This window comes from Rana temporaria, chromosome 13 (genome assembly GCF_905171775.1).
Source record: "Rana temporaria chromosome 13, aRanTem1.1, whole genome shotgun sequence".
Classification (NCBI taxonomy): Eukaryota; Metazoa; Chordata; class Amphibia; order Anura; family Ranidae; genus Rana; species Rana temporaria.
Genome location: NC_053501.1, coordinates 27891551 through 27912575, shown reverse-complemented (window position 1 = coordinate 27912575; position 21025 = coordinate 27891551). Strand labels below are relative to the sequence as shown.

Here is a 21025-nt window from a genome sequence, read left to right as displayed (position 1 = left end):
GTCTTGAGAGAGCTCTTTGCTTTTGACCACCATGAGATGTTTCTTGTGTGACACCTTGGTAATGAGACACCTTTTTATAGGCCATTAGTTGAGACTGAACTAGCTGATAATTTGCACAGACAAGGGGGCAAGGGTTGCTTTCTAATAACTGATGGATTTCAGCTTGTGTCTTGGCTTTCCATGCCTTATTTTTCATGTGTTTGATACTTTTTCCCTGTGTCATTCCATTTTATTACACATAACCTAATTTCTTAAATTATTTGTTTTGGTTTCTCTGCATGTATGGGTTGTTACCAACATGTGGTGAAAATGTCATGTCAATAGCACCTTTAAAAATCTATTTACCTAGAAAAATGGTGACCCGTTCAATACTTATTTTACCAGCTGTATGTACAACTTTGGGAATATTAGTGTGATGGTCAATGGGAATAATGCACCTTATACGTGTTGTTATCTGGAAGAATTACCCCCTTACAGACGGCTAAAAATGTCATTGGTATCTGTGAGAACTTATCTGAGGGGGAGAAATTGCTTCATTGCTCAAGGAAACCCTAGCTAATTCCTAGAAGAACCCTAGAATTCAAAGAAACCCTGAATTAGACTATATGAGAAAAAGGCTGGTTATTCCTTTAATTAGAACCAGAATATTCACCCATGTTTTTGTTAATGGTGTTGTAAACCCTTGTGTCTTTTTCAATCACTTTAAGGATAAAATCAGTGTCAGTGACTAAGCCTAAAATGTTAATACACATTAACATTAATATTTACTTTAAACAGACCTTTTACACTGGTATCTTAAAATATATATATATACATACATACATACACACACACACACACACACACACACACACACACACACACACACACACACACACACACACACCCTTACAAAGGTGCTAAAACTAATTTGTCATTCTCAGTTTACGAAATAAGTCTACTGGTATGCATTAGCTGTACATTAACAGAATATTCTTTATTCTTCATCTTTAGGCAGCTAGAAGTGATAAAACTTCTGCGGCAGACAGGGGCTCATCTTTCCTGGGAGGAGTTGGAGCACAGTGGCACAGAACTCTGCAGGTAAGAAAACTCTTCAGACTTTGTAGTTTTTGCTGCAAATTTTGGGCATTTTTTTCTTGCGATCGCGTCAATAGCAAATTTTCACTTTACCAGTGACACGATTGCTATAAAATGCATGCGCCTTATTTGGACACATACTCACTGTGTTGCTTCTTCGCTACCGAGACACTTCAAAACCTGACTCTGGCGAGAAAGTGTTGCCTCCCTTCTTCAGCTGGTGAGGTAGCAGCACATACAAGAGGTTGTTTGTTTTTACTCCTTGCTGTGTCCTCTAAAGCAGTCCAGCTGCTGACAGCCTCTTGCTAGCAAAAGGATCACCAGTGTGACATGGCCTCTAGGCCAGCTACAAATTCGCCAGATGCCCATTTAACATGAACCTGTATACCTGAATAGGGAGGAAATAATCATATTTGCCTATATTATCCTGCCTCTGTGCTGCCTGATCGTCGTCACATGACGTCACCTGCGGCCATCACTGAGTCACGTGGGATTTGATTTGAATGCTCACACACCAGGCACTGTTACAGTGTCATGTTTGTAAGTTTTATTCTATATTTTTTAAATAAGCATTAGTCCTTGCAGAGAGCACCATATATTCTCTTTATTGCATGGACTCTTTGAACCCAGAGCTCCTGTCCGTTACACTCAGGTTACAGATTAAGGGACCCATCCTAGTCTGCTTAGCCCAGTGATCGTTCCAAATTATTGGAAAGCACATCAAATGACACTGTATCATGTACCCTTATGGGAAAAGCACTTGTGACCCTTCTGTTCAGGGGTCCACTCGTTGAGCTGAGCTGCTAGCATATTCTGTGGTTTAGGACGAGAGGGCATCCGTGATAGGCGGAACACTAAACACAGTGTCTCCTGGGAAGCTGAGTGTTCCGCCTATCACAGAACAGCAGAAAGAGGACGGCCACGATCTGCATGTCATGGATAAGGTAAGCATATTAGGTTACCGGCGTATAAGACGACCCTCGACTTTGAAGAAGAATTTCAGGGGTTAAAAAGTCTTATTATAAGCCAGAAAATACGGTACATAAAGAAGGGGATAAAGGTCCAGTAACACAGTACAACTTCAAATAAAATCCATAGAATCTTTATTTTAATTCCATAAACACAAATAAGGGGTCTAATACATAGCAAGGTTGACAGGTTTCAGACCCTTACTGGGCCTGAAGAAATTAAAATAACGATTTTATATAAAGTTGTACCATGTTGTCAGACCTTTATCCATTTTTTTATTTTTTTACATTATTGGATGGTTTATGCAGCGGTGGTCCTGTCACAGGAAACTTGCTTTATCCAGCAATCTGAATTCACAACTTAGGTTGCAGTATCACATATTTTCCATTTCAAGAGTGGTGGGCATGTATCACAAGTTTTTGACATTGGTAAATCTCTATAGTTGATGTAATCTCTCCCACCTCAAAGTGCGCATGATAAAGTGGATCTAATGTGCATTCAAAAATTCCAACCACAGAACTATCTGTATTGCCTTATAGCAGGGGTCTCCAAACTGCGGCCCAAGGGCCAGATGTGGCCCTTTGCTAGCCTTTATCCGGCCCTTGGGGCACTATTCCTTCAACTGATATGAGGCACTATTCCTCCCACTGACACCTACACGGGGGCACTATTTCTTCTACTGATATCAATGATGGGATACTATTCCTCCTACTGATAGGGGCACTACTCCTCCTCCTACTGACCACCAACCCTGAGGCCATATTTATGGACATTTTCATTTTTCTCTTAAAGTCTGAAAGACAATAAATTGGCCCTTTGTTTGAAAAGTTTGGAGACCCCTACCTTTATAGTATCTGGGTAAATTAAAAGCTTTCATCAGCTGTCATTTTCCTGCACAGGCAGAAATCTGAATGGCTACCTATTGGGACAAAGCAGACTGCTCTTCTTTCAGCTATTGTAGTGTGACAGTGGGACCGATCAAAAAAGTTTTCAAGCTTGTCCTTTTAAACCCTAGGCACTGACCGTATGCAAATATGCTGCCTCTCTGCGGCCGGCTTTGGCACAGAGTGGGGCTGCATATTTGCGTGCATTAGCGTCAATAACGCTTTGCAGAGAGGGAGCTTCTGGCGCAGTGACAGGAGTTCTCTGATCATGTGACAGCCAATAACCGCAGTCACAAGCCCCGTCCCCTGGAATTCCAAACCCCTTAAAGAGCCAATGGGAGCCGGCGTCAAGGGGTTAACAGAAGTAGAGTAAACCATTAACTTCTGTCAAGCAGGTACAGCCACAGAGACTGTTCAAAATTCAGGTGTTCTCTGCTGAACATGTAGGATTTTGGTCTGTCTTTGATCAGCTAAAGGCTTTACCTTTCTAAAAAAAAAAAAAAAAAAATTCAAATAAATAAGGAATGTGATTGGTACCACCTCCAAACTTTGCTTCAATTTTCAGAGACTGTTACAACTGGTGATTATTTGCAAGAGGTGAGGCAGCAGCTATGAGCCAATGCTGCATATTTAAACTTTTTAAAACCAGCCAGCCTTTTGTTAGGTTACATGGACTATTTTGGGAAGAAAATGATGTCCAGAGCAAAGCAACTCTCACATCTGCTTTTCCATTAACACACTAAGATTTGTCATCAATATTCTATAAAAGAGACACAAAAGACCGGCTGTGAGAAGAGTGTGCAGTGCATTCCAGGCCGGGTCACTTCAGGAAGTGCTCATAATATTCGCATATTTGAGGATTGAAAATGTGCAGAGAATGCAGCAACAATCTGAAATACCAGAGTATGTTAGGGAGGGGCTGCCATTTGTTCCCACAGAGCAGCAGAACTGTCTCTTCTCTGCCCCACCTTTCATCTGCTCAGCCAGTGGAACTGGTTTTCTGGCTGCTGGATATTTCCGAGATGGAGGAATGAAGGGGTGCAGAGTCCAGAGCCCATGTGAACGTAATCTAACCTTTGCAAAACAGGGGAACCCCACTGCAAAGTTTGTTCTTTCAGCTCCCTGAAAATATGCTTTAAAGTGTGCATAAAGGTTCACATTTTTTTTTAAATAACAAACATGTCATACGTTCCTGCTCTGTGAAGTGGTTTTGCACAGAGCAGCCCTGATCCTTTCCTTCTCAAGTGCCCCATGCCAAGCTGCTTGCTGTGGGAGCACTTGTGCCTACCAATGGCTCTCGCTACTGTGTGTCAGCTAATGAAGAGGGAAAGACACAGGAGAGCTGCTGCTCTCATGCATGGCGCTGGCTCGGGCTCAGGTAAGTATTAGACCCCTTTTACACTGGGGTGGTTTGCAGGTGCTCTTGCGCTAAAAATAGCGCCAGCAAACTGACCTGAAACAGCGGCTCCAAAAGTCCTGCTAGCTGCATCGAAGGAGTGGTGTGTTGATCGCTCTTCCACCTCTTCTTCCCATTGAAAGCAATAGGAAACCATGGCTATACATATTGACCCCTTTTCGACTGCACCGCTAGCGGCAGAATACCACCGCAAATCCGATGGTAAAGTGCCCCTAAAAATAGCCAAGCTTTACCGCCACCGCACCCCCCGCCCCAGTGTGAAAGGGGCCTTAGGGGGGCTGCTGCATACTGTATAGAATGCATGAAGGTAAAATACCATTTAGCCCTTTCAATCACTTTAAGCTTCTATGCTGAAAAATGTAAAGCACCTGTACTGAGAAAAATGCAGGGTCTACTGTTGCTGACTGTTTTTCAAAAATTTCGATTCTCTAGTAGAGTAGACCATCAATAGGTTTCAATGCGGTGATTGACCCGCTTAAAGCAAATGTGTATTTCAGGCATATTGACAAATTGTCTTTCACGAGCTGGAAAAAGTATACAGTAGAGGAATAAGTGTGTCAGTCGGGTAACTTCAGTTTTTCTAAAAGTGGTCAGCAATTGCACCCTCTATAAACTGTCATAGAGGTTTTATTTAATCTGAATCATTGGGAAAAACAATTCCGAACACATAAAAGAACAGTAGAAATCATATCCTGTGTGTCTTTTGGTAAATACTGCAAGATGCATTGTCTGTCTTATTAAACCCGTCTCATGTGCCCTCCAATTTCTTCCTGCTTTGTGGCCATGTTTAGCTGATATTGTCTGGCTTGTACAAACCATATCTCTCCTCCTTGAAATAACATCCTGTCTACTGTGTCTGCACTGTGATGTCTTTACATTCAGTGTACTTCAAATACTCGCCAATAATAACCTATTGAGTTCAATTATTTGCCGCTGCTACAGTGAAAAACCTTTTACTGCCAGCAGCTTTTAACTCTTGATTAAAACAGAGACCTCAGACAGCTTCCAAACACTAAAAGCATTTTATGTCTTGTCTTTGCCATCAGGGTTTACTTTCCAAATTATGAAAACATAAATGATACAGTGTAGAACGTGACAACCACCAAAAAATTATTCATACCCCTTAAAGTTTTTCACATTTTGTCATGTTACAACTAAAAGCGTGAATGTATTTTTATTGGGATTTTATGTGATAGACCAACACAAAGTGGCACATAATTGTCAAGTGGAAGGAAAAATGATGAATGGTGTTAATTTTTATATTTTTTACAAATATCTGAAAAGTGTGGCGTGCATTTGTATTCAGCCCCCTTTACTCTGATACCCCTAACTAAAATCTACTGCAACCAATTGCACCAAATTAATAAGTAGAGTCCACCTGTGTGTAATCTAAAGCGGTTGTATATGCAATTTTATTTTATTTTTTTTTATTTATTTTTTTACACCTGCACGGCAAAAGCCATAATGAGCTAGTATGCACCTCAGAACGAGGAGAAGAGAACTTACCTGGTCCACGCTGAGCGAGATGTCATCTTGACTCGGCGTGTCTTCCGGGTATCGCCGCTCCAGCGCTGTGATTGGCTGGAGCGGCGATGTCGTCACTCACGCGCATGCGCACGGGAGACTTCAATTCGGCAAGGTCCGGCGGCTGACGGTCCTTTTGCCGAGGACCCCCCCCCTGCAATCAGCGGCGCATTGCGAGGGAAATATCTCCTAAACCGTACAGGTTTAGGAGATATTCTCTATACCTACAGGTAAGCCTTGTAAAAGTAAAAAAAAAGGCTATACAACCACTTTTAATCTCCGTAGAAGTATAGCCATTCTATGAAGACCTCAGAGGTTTGTTAGAGGACCTTAGTGAACAAAGCTTCATGAAGGCCAAGGAACACACCAGACAGATCAGGGATACAGTTGTGGAGAAGTTTAAAGCAGAGCACTGTTCAATCCATCATGAAAATGGAAAGAGTATGGCACAACTGCAAACCTACAAAGACATGACCGTCCACCTAAAATGACAGGCCAGGCAAGGAGAGCATTCATCCGAGAAGCAGCCAAGAGGCCCATGGTAACTCTGGAGAAGCTGCAGAGATCCACAGCTCAGGTGGGAGAATCTGTCCTCAGGGCACCTATTAGTCCTGCACTCCACAAATCTGACCTTTTTATGGAAGAGTTGCAAGAAGAAAGCCATTGTTGAAAGAAATCCATAAGATGTCCCATTTGCAGTTTGTGAGGAGCCATGTGGGGGACACAACAAACATGTGGAAGAAGGTTCTCTGGTCAGAGGAGACCAGCATTTTTACTTTTTGGACTAAAAGCAAAACGCTATGTGTGGCAGGAAAACTAACACTGCACATCACCCTGAACCCACCCGTTAAGCCTCATACACACGATACGATTGTTGTCCAAACGCGCGTCTGATTTTTATCAAAAGGGCGTGTGCCAGGATCCTGTCTCGCATACTAACGGTACACAATTGTCGTGCCACAAACACAAACAAAGTGACTTGCAACGAGGAATTTCAGCTCTTAAGCGCCACCCTTTGCAAAGGCCCCTTCTGCTAATTTCATCTCGGGTGAGCATTGATTCTGAGCATGCCTGTTTCTACTTTTGATTTTTGTGTGACGGATTTGTGTACTGACTATAAAAATCGGACGTCAAACCGTGGTCTGCTGAAAATTTACTAGCCTGTCATCCAACCAACATTTGTTGGCGGAAAATTAGAAGAAAATTGTCAAAAGAAGCGTACTAACGGTAAGATTTTAGGACAACAGTCTGTCAACAGACAATCACTTGCCATCAATCGAACCTTGTGTAAAAGACTTGAGACTGAGACTGAGGCGGAGTTTCACCTTCCAGCAGGACGACGACCCTAAACCTACAGCCAGAGCTACAATGGAATGGTTTAGATCAAAGCATATACATGGGTTAGAATGGTCCAGTCAAAGTCCAGACCTAAATCCAATTGAGAATCTGTGTCAAGACTTGAAAATTGCTGTTCAGACGCTCTCCATGCTCTGACAGAGCTGGAGCTATTTTTCAAAGAAGAATGGACAGAAATGTCACTCTCTAGATGTGCAAAGCTGGTAGAGACATCCCCAAAAAGACTTGCAGCTGTAATTGCAGGAAAAGATGGTTCTACAAAGTATTAATTCAGGGGGCCTGAATATAAATGCATGCCACACTTTTCAGATATTGATTTGTAAAAAATGTTGAGAATCATTTTTCTTCCACTTCACAATTACGTGCCACTTTGTGATTGGTCTATCACAAAAAAAACATTTTATGTTTTTGGTTGTAACATGACAAAATGTGGAACATTTCAAGGGGTATACATACTTTTTCAAGGCATTAAATACATATTCATTTAGCCCATTTATAAAGGAACCTTGTTTCTCAAAATATGAATCATCATCCAGGTACAAGTACAAGCTGAATATGACACTATACACTTCTCTTCTGCAGTCGCTTTCCATTTTACCTCCTTTGGGGGAATATATAAAGAAGTCTTTTTCTAGCTTGGTGTGTTAAATAGGGCTGAAAATACACTTGTGTGATTTTTACTGACAGGTGAACTTCATCTAATGAAGTGGCTAGCTTAAAGTGAATCTTACACAGTACATATAGTAGTGTACCACTTCCATTTCTAAATTTGCCAATAAATATGGGAAAAGCACAATGCTTTCAAACTTAGAATGGTGTGCACATATACAAAATGTTGTATCACAAATGGTGGCACCTACTGGCACGCTGTTCCATTCTTTACAAGGAAGCGTTGTTAGCAGACAGCTACTGTGAGTGAGTGAAAAACGTATATAGCGCTGCACATGCGAACTGAATCGCCTCTGGGCGCTCGTTTGTCCATTTCTCCTTTGAACTCAAAAGAGATGGGTTTTGATCTTTTTCCTAAAGGCCAAGTGGTTCTCCTCCAACCGAATGGAGGTTGGTAAAGCGTTCCATAGTCTAGGCCCTTGGACCGCAAATCTTCTTTCTCCTTTGGACTTGTATCTGACTTTGGGTATTTGGAGTAGATTTTGGTTGGTGGATCGCAGAACGCGATTGGGGTTGTGGGTTTTTAGTTTTTCGCATAGATATTGGGGGGCATTTCCCAGAATACACTTATGCGTCAGACAGAGTTCTTTGAAAGTGATTCTGTCTTTTACTGGTAACCAATGAAGGGCTCTCAGTGAAGGTGAGATTGATTCCCATGTTTTTTTCCCAGTCACAAGTCGAGCAGCCGTATTCTGAACGACTTGCAGGCGAGTGATTTAGTACTTTCGGAGTCCAAGGTAAAGGGCATTTGCATAGTCCAGTCTGGAGTTGATAATTTTTCTCACCACAACTGCTATGTCTTCTTTAGGAATAAATGGAATAAGTCTGCGTAGTAGGCGCAGCAGATGGTGTGATCCGCTGACTACTGACCCTATTTGTGCATCCATTGTCATGTAGGTGTCGAAGATGACTCCAAGACTTTTGACTTTGGTGCTAGGGGTGATGATTTTGCCCAGAATGGGCGGAGGTGTCCAGGTTGTTGCAAGTTGATTCTTTCGATTGGCGTGAAACAGAAGAAGTTCTGTTTTCGAACCGTTGAGTTTAAGATAACTCTTCGTCGTCCAGTTTTCTATCAGAGAGGCATTTCTCTAGACCGAGATGATGATCCTTTTTGTTGCAGATGCGAAAGTACAATTGTGTGTCATTTGCATAAGAGTGGTAAAGTAACTTTTGGCTACTGATGATTTCAAAGAGAGGGCGAAGATAGATATTGAACAGCACCGTCGACAGAGGGGATCCTTAAGGGACTCCGCATGACACCGTGCGTTTTTCAGAAGTGAAAGGTCCCAATTTCACTATTTGTGATCGGTTTTCCAAAAAGGAGGAGAACCAGGATAAGTCACATTCCGCGACTCTGGCTACTTCAGCTAGCCGAGTCAGTAATAAGTTTGTGGTCTACCGTGTCAAAAGCTGCGCTTAGGTCCAACAAAACAAGAAGACAAGATTCTCCCTTGTCTGCGGCCTCGAGAGCATCATCCCATATTTTAAGCAATGCTGTTTCTGTTTTTTTGTTTGTTTTGACAGCTTCAGAGTATTAAAAGTAGAAACTTGTTGAAATTGGCTTTGTGCACTTTGAAGTGGCAGTGCCATAATACCATGGGAGTTGATATACAGAAACAGGAGAGTGCAAAATCTGGTGCAGCTGTGCATGGTAGCCAATCGGGTTCTAACTTCAGCTTATTCATTTAAGCTCAGACAATAAAACATAGAAGCTGATTGGTTTCTATATACAGAGGTGCGCCAGATATTGCACTCTCCAGTTTTAGTAAATCCTCTCCCATGACTTGTACTTTAACACCTTCCATTTGATGCAGTATATGTCTCTGATTTTCTTTTACAGCTTGTCTGCCATTGGGGATGTGGACGGACTGACTGCCTGGGAGCTGGCTGGAGTTGACATGGATCAAGCTGGTTATGATGGACAAACACCTTACCAAGTGGTGAGTTACTGCAGTGATGTAATGGCTTGGAGTGACTGAGATACGGGGAGAGGTGGAGGTTTGCTATTAGGGATCGGGTGTGTTAATCAAGGTCAGCCTGGCCAATCGTAAGCCAAGCTTTCACTAGATCTTTGAACGCGACGTCAAAGGAATTTTGTGCTGAAGCTGAAAGTACAAATTTGTTGGATAGTGCCACCACTGTTTACAGTAAGGGGGGGTGTTTTTTTTTTCTTTTAGGTTTTAGCCTTGACCCTGTTAACTATTAAGTCATGGTTTCATTTAAAGGATAAGTACACCTTTTAAAAAAAAGAAAACAAATACACATCTCTTTGCAGGTAAAAAAAAAATGTACATTTATTATCTTTTTTTACTTGCCTAGAAAGCATTTTACCCACCATCAGCAGATTGAGAAGTCTGCAGGAGTCCTGCATGGCACCTGTAGTGTGTCTGTCTGCTCGTACGGACTTGCAGGAAAAGACAATGTACTACCAGAGCGTTCAACATCGCCATGGTAGTTAATTGAAGCTGGAGGGCTAGGACAGCCACAAAGGCTGTCGGTACTGTGTACTTTGCCATTCGCAGAGGACTGTGAATGAATGACGTGGCCGGGCAGGCAGAGCCCCACACGGCCACATTATTTTCACCCGGAAAAGATGCCCGCTCGCTATTACTGGGGAAGATGGAGAGGCTGCAGTTGCTGTAACAACCACAATAAACTGCCACAATAAATAGCGGTGACAATTTAATTTGTGTGCGATTACCAGGACTAGCTTTAAATAGTGTAATACAGGTTTAAATTTGTCAGTTCAATTGATTTCTATGTTCCTGTTGAGATGATTCTGCTTTTCACTTATGTGGTCTCCAACACAGAACGTGAGGCGATATGTCCCATCCCCCACTCATACAGTACAAGAAAATTACAGGGAGGTCACTAATCATGGTCGGTAAGGCCCCTTTCACACCGGGGCGGGAGCCGCGGTGGCGGTATAGCGCTGCTAAAAATAACATTATTAACCCCCGCTAGTGGCTGATAAAGGGTTAATAACGCCCGCAATGCGCCTGCGGTTTCCCATTGTTTTAAATGGGAAGGAGCGGTATACATACCGCTCCAAAAGATGCTGCTTTCACATTGAGGTTGCTGGGCACGAGTTTTTCAGGCGGTATAGCAGCGCCATTTTTAGCGCTGTACCGCCTGAAAAACTCTTCGGTGTGAAAGGGGTCCTCCGCCGCTGTAATTCAGGCACCCGGCGTTCGAAACTGGGTCGGATGCCTGACTAGATGGTGACGGCGGCGGACATGGATAGATTCATGCAATGCATGAATTTATCCGTTAGTCAGAGGTGCAGTGCCCGTGCGCGCTTAATGGACGCACCGCCACTGAACAACACTCCTCTCCCAAAACTCCAGCAAATGATCTTTTCAATTCAGAGGTTTACAGAGTGTTAAAAGAAGAGTTGATGCTACACGTCCCTTTTGCAACTTTTTTGAGATGTTGCTACCATCAATTTCACAATTATCTTATTTTTCGTTCTTAAAATGGTACATTCTCAGTTTAAACATCTGATATTTTTCTATTATTCAATTGGGGTTGCAAGACATTAACTCAATCCTTGTGCTCCCGGTAATCTGATGCCATCTTGTCTAATTATGTATTTTCTTTGTAGGCAGAGGCTGTGGGGAATGAAGAAGTCATGGAATTTTTTAACCAGAAGCGAGCACAGGTGAGTTGCTTGTGTTAAGACTATTCTGCATATATAATCAATATAACTGCATGGTGCAAAAATCACAGCATGATTTCCATTGCAGCTGTTAACCCCTTCAATCTCATTCTTACAAACAGCTCAGCCCCGGTGTAGCAGTCTGTCTATTGACATTAGGGCACAGAGTTCAATAAATTTTAAAAAGTTTGCACACTATTCCTTGCCTACAAATCAAGTGCTTCTATGAACAAAACAAAGTTGAAGATGTGCTATTACTATCATAAATGAGTGATAGTAAAATAGTATGAGTTCGATAGGGTGGGCATAGCATTTTTGATAATACTAATGAGCAAGGAGCAGGTTACATGACCAAGCATTGTTTTGGCAAAAGTGCTTTGTCACATAATGAAAACCCATTGATCATGTGCACAAGTTGATTGTCAGTGTTTGGCTTTCAGCCATTTTACTTTGGCTCTAGTTCTTTATTTCACACATGCTGTGAGCAGAGGGTTATCAGAAGCCATAAACTACTCAGAATGGATCTGCATGCTGCTTAATTCCACTCTACTTTAAAAGTGTATCTAAAGCCAATGCATGTACTTCCACTGTGAGGGCTCTCAAAATTTAGAGCTAGGACTACAGAAAATACTGGGGTGCCTTGACTGGGCTCTGTAGCTCACACATGTATTTGCAAATGTGCGAAAACTAGACCCCTGTTTTTAAGGCCTGCTGTTAGACAGGATAATTCAGTTGGTTGCAGGCTGGTTGGTAAGTTGAGCTGGGAATTTCTTTGGTTTTGCTTTTGCATGCATTGCCCTTCTGACTAAGGCCTCTGGAGGAGAAGTTCTAGGACCCCTGTGATTGTAGGGCTGAAGTGGTGGATGGCCTCTACATCTCCTCCATCGGCTATGATTTGCCATCGGTGAGACTGGGATACCTATGCAGGTTTTGCATTTGACCAGATACATTTGTAATAAACTGCCCACTAGATAGCACTTCCCTTTCTATACACAGCAGTGGTGGGGAAAATCGCACCACATTCCGGTTAAAATCACGTTATTCTTTGCTGTGTGATTTGCGCCTATTCATTTTGTATTGACGCAAATTGCACCGCAAAGTTTTGGTATCGGAAACATTTTTACGAGTACTCTTAAAATTGCTCTGTATTGGTGAATCCTTAGTACCTACTTAGTAATGATGAATCACAAGAATAAAGGAGCTTGGACAAAAGGGCTGAATAGCATGCATTTTGCAGATGGCCCACAGGAAACACAAACCACTCTGAGGCACGCACTATATGGCCTATTTGACAAAAGCAGATTTCTCAGGCACTATATCTGAAAACTCTTGGCACATCTAGAACAGTCCATTTCCAGAGGCCAGAAATGCTACACATCCTCTCTTCCCTTAATCCTGTTCAGGTTTCAGACACGGAACCTCCGTTCCTTGAAAATATTATGGAGGGAAAAGTATTGACAATCAACAAGATCTGATCTGTTACCTGTCCTTAGAAGTTTTTTTTTTTTTTAAGGGATCCTGTTCCCTTAAAGCATGTTATGCAGTACGGTGCTTGTACAGTGTAATTTTGCCCCCCTATATATAACCTAAAATACCTGGCTGATCTTGCCTTGTTCTGCCCTCCCCCTGTAAACTGACCACGGTTTATCATGGCTACTGAGCCCTGACACCGTGGTCAGTTTAGGTGCCTCTGTCATCCACAGCTCTGCTCTCCCCCCTCCCCTTCCTGTCAGCTTCGTCCACTCCTCAGCTCTCGCCTCCTGCTACAATCATAACTATATTATGATCATGCATCCCCTCTGTAAAATAACATTATGTATCCTAGTTTCTTTGCTCTATAAAAAAAGAGGCTGACTTGCATCCCTGTTTCAACAATCTTATAATGAATGTTTGCGCATAATGTACTGTATGCTATTTTGGAAAATAATAGGCTGACTTATATCAGAGCGTCTCCTGGCGCTCACGTGACCGCTCGGCTCTCTCTCCTCTCTGGCTGGCGGCAGCAGGAGTTCTCCGCCCCTCCCGCTATCGCTATCAGCCGGTGAGAGGAGAGAGCTGAGGAGTCATGTGAGTGCTGGGAGACGCTCTGATATAAAGTAGAAGTCAGCATCTTCTTTTATATAGCAAAGACACTGTGATACATATTATTTAACAGAGGGGATGGCATGATCACAATATAGTGGCTTAGCAACCACAAGTTAATTTCTTGGGTACGTCTCATGCTCTATGAACAAAAGACCCGTCCTATACTGTAAAGAGAATAGGACTTTTGATTTGCTATGATTTGCTATAAATTCCTTATGTTGAAGTACAGTCTGTACATGGCATAGGCCCATCCCCTATGTGTCTTGATCACTCCTTATTGCCTACTAAAAAAAAAAAATTGGCGTCTCACCAGATGGGTGGGGCTATAGGTTGTACTGTACAGGCTACCCTAGCACACTGTTTGACAGTGTCCAATACACCTCTATATAAGAAAAGGTCTATGAATACACATACTGTACTCTAAGGGAAGTTGAAAATGATTTTCCTTTTGACATTTTGAATAGGGTGGTGATGAGTTTGAACCCTTGTCTGTGTCCCTGTTTGGGAAATTTACTCCTTGTATTTTCCTTGTGACCATCATAACTGGGTCAGAAATCAAGGAAAAAATCGAAATAGCATAGGAGAGAGGGTAAATCTTTCAATAGGGACCGGTGTATATATACATTGCTTCCATTGTGAAATAAAGCAATGTGATGCTCTTTGTTATTCTCCCACCCTTTACTGCTCACATGGGTGTGTGCAAGGTGGGGTGCCGGATGTGCCTGCCTTGACACATCCTAATCACTCCCTGCGCCAGTGTACAGAAGTAGGCCCTTTTTCTAACACCTCCCTTACCTCTTTCTCTCCCCCTGACCGGCACAGCCCTAATATGTAAAATGTACTAAAACATTTAAAAAAAATTATTTACATTTATTTAAAAGTGTGTGTGTATATATATATAAAATTACACACACGTTTTGGGGTGCTGGGAAGGGGACTGGAAACCCTTTCTGTGGCTAAATCGGCACATGGGATCTGTGCTTCCTCATAGCCCTTCAGCTAAATTAACATATACAGTGTTTGGTGGTGATCTTGAATAAAGTGTCCCTTTAGTTAAGAAATTTGTTTTCATTATTGCCTGTGAAATCACTACTGAACTTGGAGAGAAAATGTATGTGGTACTTCAAGATGTTTGTCATGAGCTGAATGCAAAGAAATGTCAAATTACTGGCAAAACTAGTTATGGCCAAAAGCTAAACTCATTCTGTTCTAAGTTGCCGGTATCTGAAATGTGTAAGAACACTCCACAAGTTTCTGCTTAATCATTCTATAGTATAGATTTCCCCATTATATTTCCTTATTACAGGTTACATTCTGATTTTAATAAACAAAGACTTTTTCACAATAATAATCTTTCATTAAGGGTGGTGTGTCTCCTCTACTCTGCTAGGACATGTCTCATCAAGATGTTCACACTCAGCGTTCTTTCCTCCCATTGTGCCTTATTATTCAATCCATCACAATCAAGGCCTCTTTCCAAAAGGCTTATCACAGGCCTCCACCCTTATAACTTAGCTTCCCTCCCTCTCTTTAAAACATCCATTAATTGTACTACTAGATTTAAAAAGAACATGTAATCCAAAACATACAAGTCACCTTTTATGTAGATGTTTTACTCATTTCGGGGGCGTCGGCAGAGTTCATGATCCCCTTAAACACCTACCCATCCATTTTTCAGAATTTTAAGCATTGACCAACTTCATGGGTAGAAAGGCAAAATCTCAGTTTGCAGAAGGCCCCATGTGTACAGGCCTCTCCTCCGTGATACCCATCACAACAAAAAATGTATATCCAGCTCTGGTTTATAACTCCTTAAGCGTAACTTCACTGTTGCATTACAACTCCCCACGATCATCTTTAAAACAGACCCTGTATCCTTTTAACTAGGGTTGTCCCGATACCACTTTTTTAAGACCGAGTACAAGTACCGCTACTTTTTTTTCAAAAACTCGCCGATACCAAATACCGATACTTTTAATCTAATCTCATGTGAAATTATTTATTTTTTTGCAATGCTTTCTGCTTTTTTTGGGGGGGGGGGGGGCAGTGTGTGTGTGTTTTTTTTTTTTTTTTTTTTTTATGAATATTTAAAAGATATATATATATCTTGCAATTTTTTTTTTATCAGCCCTGTTGGGGGGCTATGGTGAGATATCAGGGGTCTTAACAGACCTCTGACATCTCCCCTTTGAGACAGAGAAAGGGACTAGGGACACAGATTCCCCAGTCCCTTTCTCAGCAGCCTCCACTGCACTGAAAATGAAAGGAGAGAAGACCGCGGCTGCTCTTCATTCATTAACTGAGACATCGTAATCACAGGAGGTTACAATGTTTCAGTTATATGAATGGACAGAGCAAGTGAACACTGACTCTGTCCATTCAGAAAACGAAGGAGCCGGGTTTACCGGCTCCTACCTCCGCCCTCCATCCTGAGATATCGAGGGGTACGACAGCACGGAGGGGTAGAAGAGAGGGGGCAGATGCACAGACTGGGACACGGAGCAGCATGGAGGGGGACAGATGCACGGAGGGGGACACGGAGGCGAGAGGGGGGATAGATATACGTATGGAGGGAGACATGGAGAAGGACGGATGGGGACTGGAGGATAGGGGACATTCAGCGGTGATCGTGTGTGGGAGAGAAGCACCGATCACTGCTGAAAGCCGCGGCAGGGGGTTTGAGAGAGAGGACCGGCTGTGGCTGTTAGACTTTTAAATCTATACAGGGTGATCAATGCTTGTAACTCCTCCACAGCACTGATTATCCTGACTGCCCAGGTATAGGGTGAAGTATCTGAGCATTTGCCCCGATTAAGTACCGATACTACTATTGGGACAACCCTACTTTTAACCCTTTACCTTTCATGAGCAGTGAAGGTATCTACAGAAAACATACCCAACTGTCCTAAAATAGTGGGATTTGCAAGAAATAAATCATAATTAAAAAATTATTTGAATTGCAACTTCCGTTTTATCCCAAAAAATGTGGTCATGAAATATTCTTCAGCTACCCAATATTAAAGGCAAATCATAAAAAAAAAAAAAACCTGTTCCTCCTCCTCCTTGAGTCCCCTGCAGATGCTCCTGGCCCCTCTCTCCTGCCAAGTTTGCTCTGGGGGCACCCAAGCAGGCTTGCTCCCGAGTCGTGGCTCTGAGTTTCCATTCCACACACAGAGCTTGCAGCTCGGCCTAGTCCCCTCCTCTCCTCATTGGCCCACTGGCTGTGATGGGCAACAGCAGGAGCCAATGTCTCAGCCAAAGAGGGAGAGCCTCGGCTCTTGTGCATGTCGCTGGATTGCGATGCAGCTCAGGTACTGTAAGTATTGGGGGGGGGGCTTTTACCATCATGCATAGAATGCACGATGGTAAAAAACCTTGAGCCTTTAGAACCACTTTAAAAGGAAGTGTAGCTTTTATCATAAAGTTTAGAACAGCAGTTTAAATCACTAGCTGAGGACCACATGAGGCTCAACAATCACCAGTTTGACATGCCTGCTATAAATGTAAGCAAGCATGCACAGCTGTCAAAGCCACTTAACAGTCGCATTAGACTTCTGCTCATTATGCAGCTGGTTTTGCAGGCAGGATGTACACCTTAGGCCCCTTTCACACAAGCTTTCCCCTCAACTGACAACACTTTGCTCAGCGGGGAATCGCTCCACGGAGCAGGCGGATTACAGGTCCATCGCTGCTCACTGTGCAGAGAAGGACCTGTTGGAGCCCCACTCTCCTCTATGGGAGATCAGATGAAAATTAAGCGCCTGTCCATTTTCACAATTTCATCCCATCTGATCCTCCAGACTGATGGAAAACAGGGTTTTCATCCATCTGGATTTCATGGATCGGATCAGATATCGGCGGATGTCACCGCTGATATACGGCGCTCCATAGAGGTGAATGGAGCGTCCGATCAGGTCTGCCTGGAAAACTGACAGGCGGACCTGGTGGGAGCGCCCATGTGAAAGAGCCCTTAGTCAGAAGAAGGGTTCACCGTTTGTCAGGAGTACCATCTTTGTATTTACAGCAAAAAGACACGTTGCAAGCAGCAGTTGAGATGGGAAGGCCATCTTCCTTAACCAGTTGGCAGGGGGTAGGTCCGAGGCAAGAGTGGGGCTGCTTAGGTTACTTAAAGTGGTTGTAAAAGCTCAAGGTTTTTTAATCTTTATGCATGAAGGTAAATGACCTTCTGTGTACAGCAGCCCTTAAATACCCAGTTTCCCTTACCTGAGCCCCATTTTGATCCAGCTACTGTCAATCACAGCCAATGAGGAGAGAACGGGACAGAGCAACGCTTTGTGTGTGACTGGACACAAAGAGCAGCTCAGTTGCCCCCATAGAAATCTGCCGTTGGCAATGGGGGCACTTGGCAGGGGGGTCATAAGAGGAGGATTGTGGCTGCTCTGTGCAAAACCACTGCACAGAGCAGGCAAGTATGACATGTTTGTTATTTAAAAAATAAATAAAAATCTGCCTTTAATATTTTAAAAACACTGTATAAAGGTAACACCTAACCTAGGTTTATGGGGTCTATTAGTAACATTCAAAAGAAACATGAGTTTCAGGAGCTTTTCACGGTTAGGGATCCTTCTAGATAAATTGGATATTGCTAGAAATATTTTCTTGTTTAGTAATTACATAGACAAATTGGTAATCAATAACATTCATAAAATATATTTTTTAACCACTTGAGAGCCGCGCTGTGGACGTCTTTCGTCCATAGCGCGGATCCCAAGTGCCGGGTGGACGTCCTGTTGTTGTTCCCTGTGCGCGCCGCTGGGGGCGCGCAGCGGGGAAACGACGTGCCCGGCGGGCGCGATGTCTGCCAGGCACCCGCGATCGTCGGTGACACAGCAGGACGTGGAGTTCTGTGTGTAAACACAGAGCTCCACAAGCTGTCAGGGAGAGAGGAGACCGATCTGTGTCCCTTTACATAGGGACACAGCATCGGTCACCTCCCCCAGTCAGTCCCCTCCCCCCACACAGTAAGAACACACCCAGGGAATACATTTAACCCCCTAGTGTTAACCCCTTCACTGCCAGTCACATTTATACAGTAATTAGTGCATTTTTATAGCACTGATCGCTGTATAAATGTGAATGGTCCCAAAATTAAAAAAAAAAAAAATCATAAATCTATCCCCTATTTTGTAGGCGCTATAACTTTTGCGCAAACCAATCAATATAATTTGGGTACAGTGTTGTATGACCGCGCAATTGTCATTCAAAATGCGTCAGCGCTGAAAGCTGAAAATTGGTCTGGGCACGAAGGGGGTTTAAGTGCCCAGTAATGAAGTGGTTAATATAAATGCTACAAAAGGCTTTTCTCCAAGCGTTATGACACTGAAGGAATGTTTGGTAAAGACCACAGGTGTGCTGAAATCTGTGCTTGTTTTTCTGCAGGAATTCAGACAGGCCTGTCTATCCAGTTACCAATGTTGTCACATTTTCTCTGTTGCAGGTTTTTCTCAATGGCAGCTCGGTTGACAAAGACAGCTATTTAAGCAGTTAAATAAACCCAGCAAGCATGAAGATTTGAGGACACCGGACTATTGTTTTCAAGCACAAAATGGCACAAGATGTGACAACCTAATGTCACACCATATCTGTTATTGTTGAGCTGTATCTATTGGGACCAGAGTTCTCCTGAGGAACTTCCCTCAAACGATGTAAGCCTCGTTTATCTATGCATCTGGAAAAAATGGCTAATGTTGCAAATAATAAGGTTCAAACATGGACTTTTTTTTCAGAAACTTTGATAAAACAAGGCCTTGTGATTTGTGTGTTTTGTGATTTGTTATTTTGTTGCTGTAAGAGATAAAAACAGACTTGAAATGTTAAACAAGCACAAAATTCAAAGCCCAGCTCCAACTTTCTTCTTTTAGCTGTTTTAATAAGAGTTAATAACCTCTTCTTATTACTGTCAGTGACATCACTGGGGAGATTTTTTTCAGACTTGTGTGCTGGTGACACCAGGACTAGAAATTGGGGAAATGGTTGTCACCAGGACAGGAAGGCAGAGCAATAAATACCTGATAAAAGCTATAGCTCTTCCCCCATTTCTAAAACAGTTTGGCTGAAGTTGGGCTTTACTTACCTGTAAGAATTTCAGTTTCAGAAGCAGAGAATGCTCCTGTATAATTATTTAATGTTTATCATCTTACTGTTAGCACATACTTGACTATTTGAATGTGTGTATTTTTCCCCCTCACATATTTAACATGTAAGTGAGCTGTTTGTTAATGTAAGTCATCTACTCTATGGGTGTGCCAGAATGTTTTGCACATTTGAGGTATTTTATGTTCACAAATGTACATTTTATTTGTCTCAGGTTAGGGAGGGGGGAATTGCTGCTGAGAGAGGACTATAATGGCTGATATTGTCTGCAGCATAGCACAGTGCATTAAAACAGTATTACAAAGACTGTCAATATCATCCTTTTTATTGAGGTTTGTGACATGGCTGTAATTTAAATTTGTATTGTTCTTAGCAATAAAATATTTTGTCAAACAAGTTTATCAGAGTAACTCTTGTCTACATACCTTATGTGCTGTTACTAAGGGGACGTTAAAAATATATCGTCTAGTATTATAATTGAGCTGGTTTATTAGATATCTGGGTCCATGTCAAATACACATTTATTTGCTTTTATGTATATTCACCTTTGCCTAACTGAGGCTTTAAATAGTGATGTTGTATCTACAGTTCATACTGAACCTGCTCCAAGAATACCCATAAAGTTACAGATATCCTGATACTTAGTGTTTTGTTAAACCTTTCGCTGCCAGAGCCATTTTTGCGTTTTTTGCACACGTTTAAAAAATAATTTTAGGCCTAAAGATTGTACAAAACCCGCAAACATTATATATTTTCTGAAAGCGAACATCCTAGAGAATAAAATAGTGGTAGTTGCAAGTATTTATGTCAAGTGATATGACCATAAAGGTCAGTAAAAAATACGAACGTAAATTCTAGGGCAAACAAACGCAATAAATTTTACCTATATTTATGGTAAAAATGCCAGAAAAACGGTCACTAGAAAGATCTATTATAGGTTACGGAAAGCCTATATTGCTTGGTGCGCAGCCAGAAAATGGTATCCTTGGAAATAGGCGATTGGGAGAGTCCACTCTTTTCTATAATCGGCTGTAGAAATCAGATTGGCTTTGAGTAAAATCAAAGGGCAGATCGCTCCTGTCTGTATTCTTCCAAAGGCCTCCCATTCACGGACCTGAACCTTTATGCAGTCTGGTTCAGTCTGTGTTACAGAAACAACCATTTGAGCCTATCAATGAAATTCCATTAGTCTTGCTGTCACGGCCCTTTCGTGCAGGGAACCATATTTGATCCATCACCACGACAGGGTCGTTTTATGACCTATGCCACCCT

The 21025-nt window shown here is 42.4% G+C and overlaps 1 protein-coding gene across 1 annotated transcript in view; it reads left to right on the top strand.

The window, feature by feature from the left end:
* ASPG (asparaginase) overlaps nt 1-20152 on the top strand; it is a 102764-nt gene extending 82612 nt beyond the window's left edge. Inside the window, exons 13-16 of the mRNA XM_040332878.1 lie at nt 994-1080; nt 9737-9836; nt 11501-11557; nt 19098-20152. Of these exons, the coding sequence (XP_040188812.1) occupies nt 994-1080; nt 9737-9836; nt 11501-11557; nt 19098-19148 (295 nt within the window). The 3' untranslated portion in view covers nt 19149-20152. The remainder of the gene's footprint in view (nt 1-993; nt 1081-9736; nt 9837-11500; nt 11558-19097) is intronic.
* Nucleotides 20153-21025: the final 873 nt, after the last annotated feature.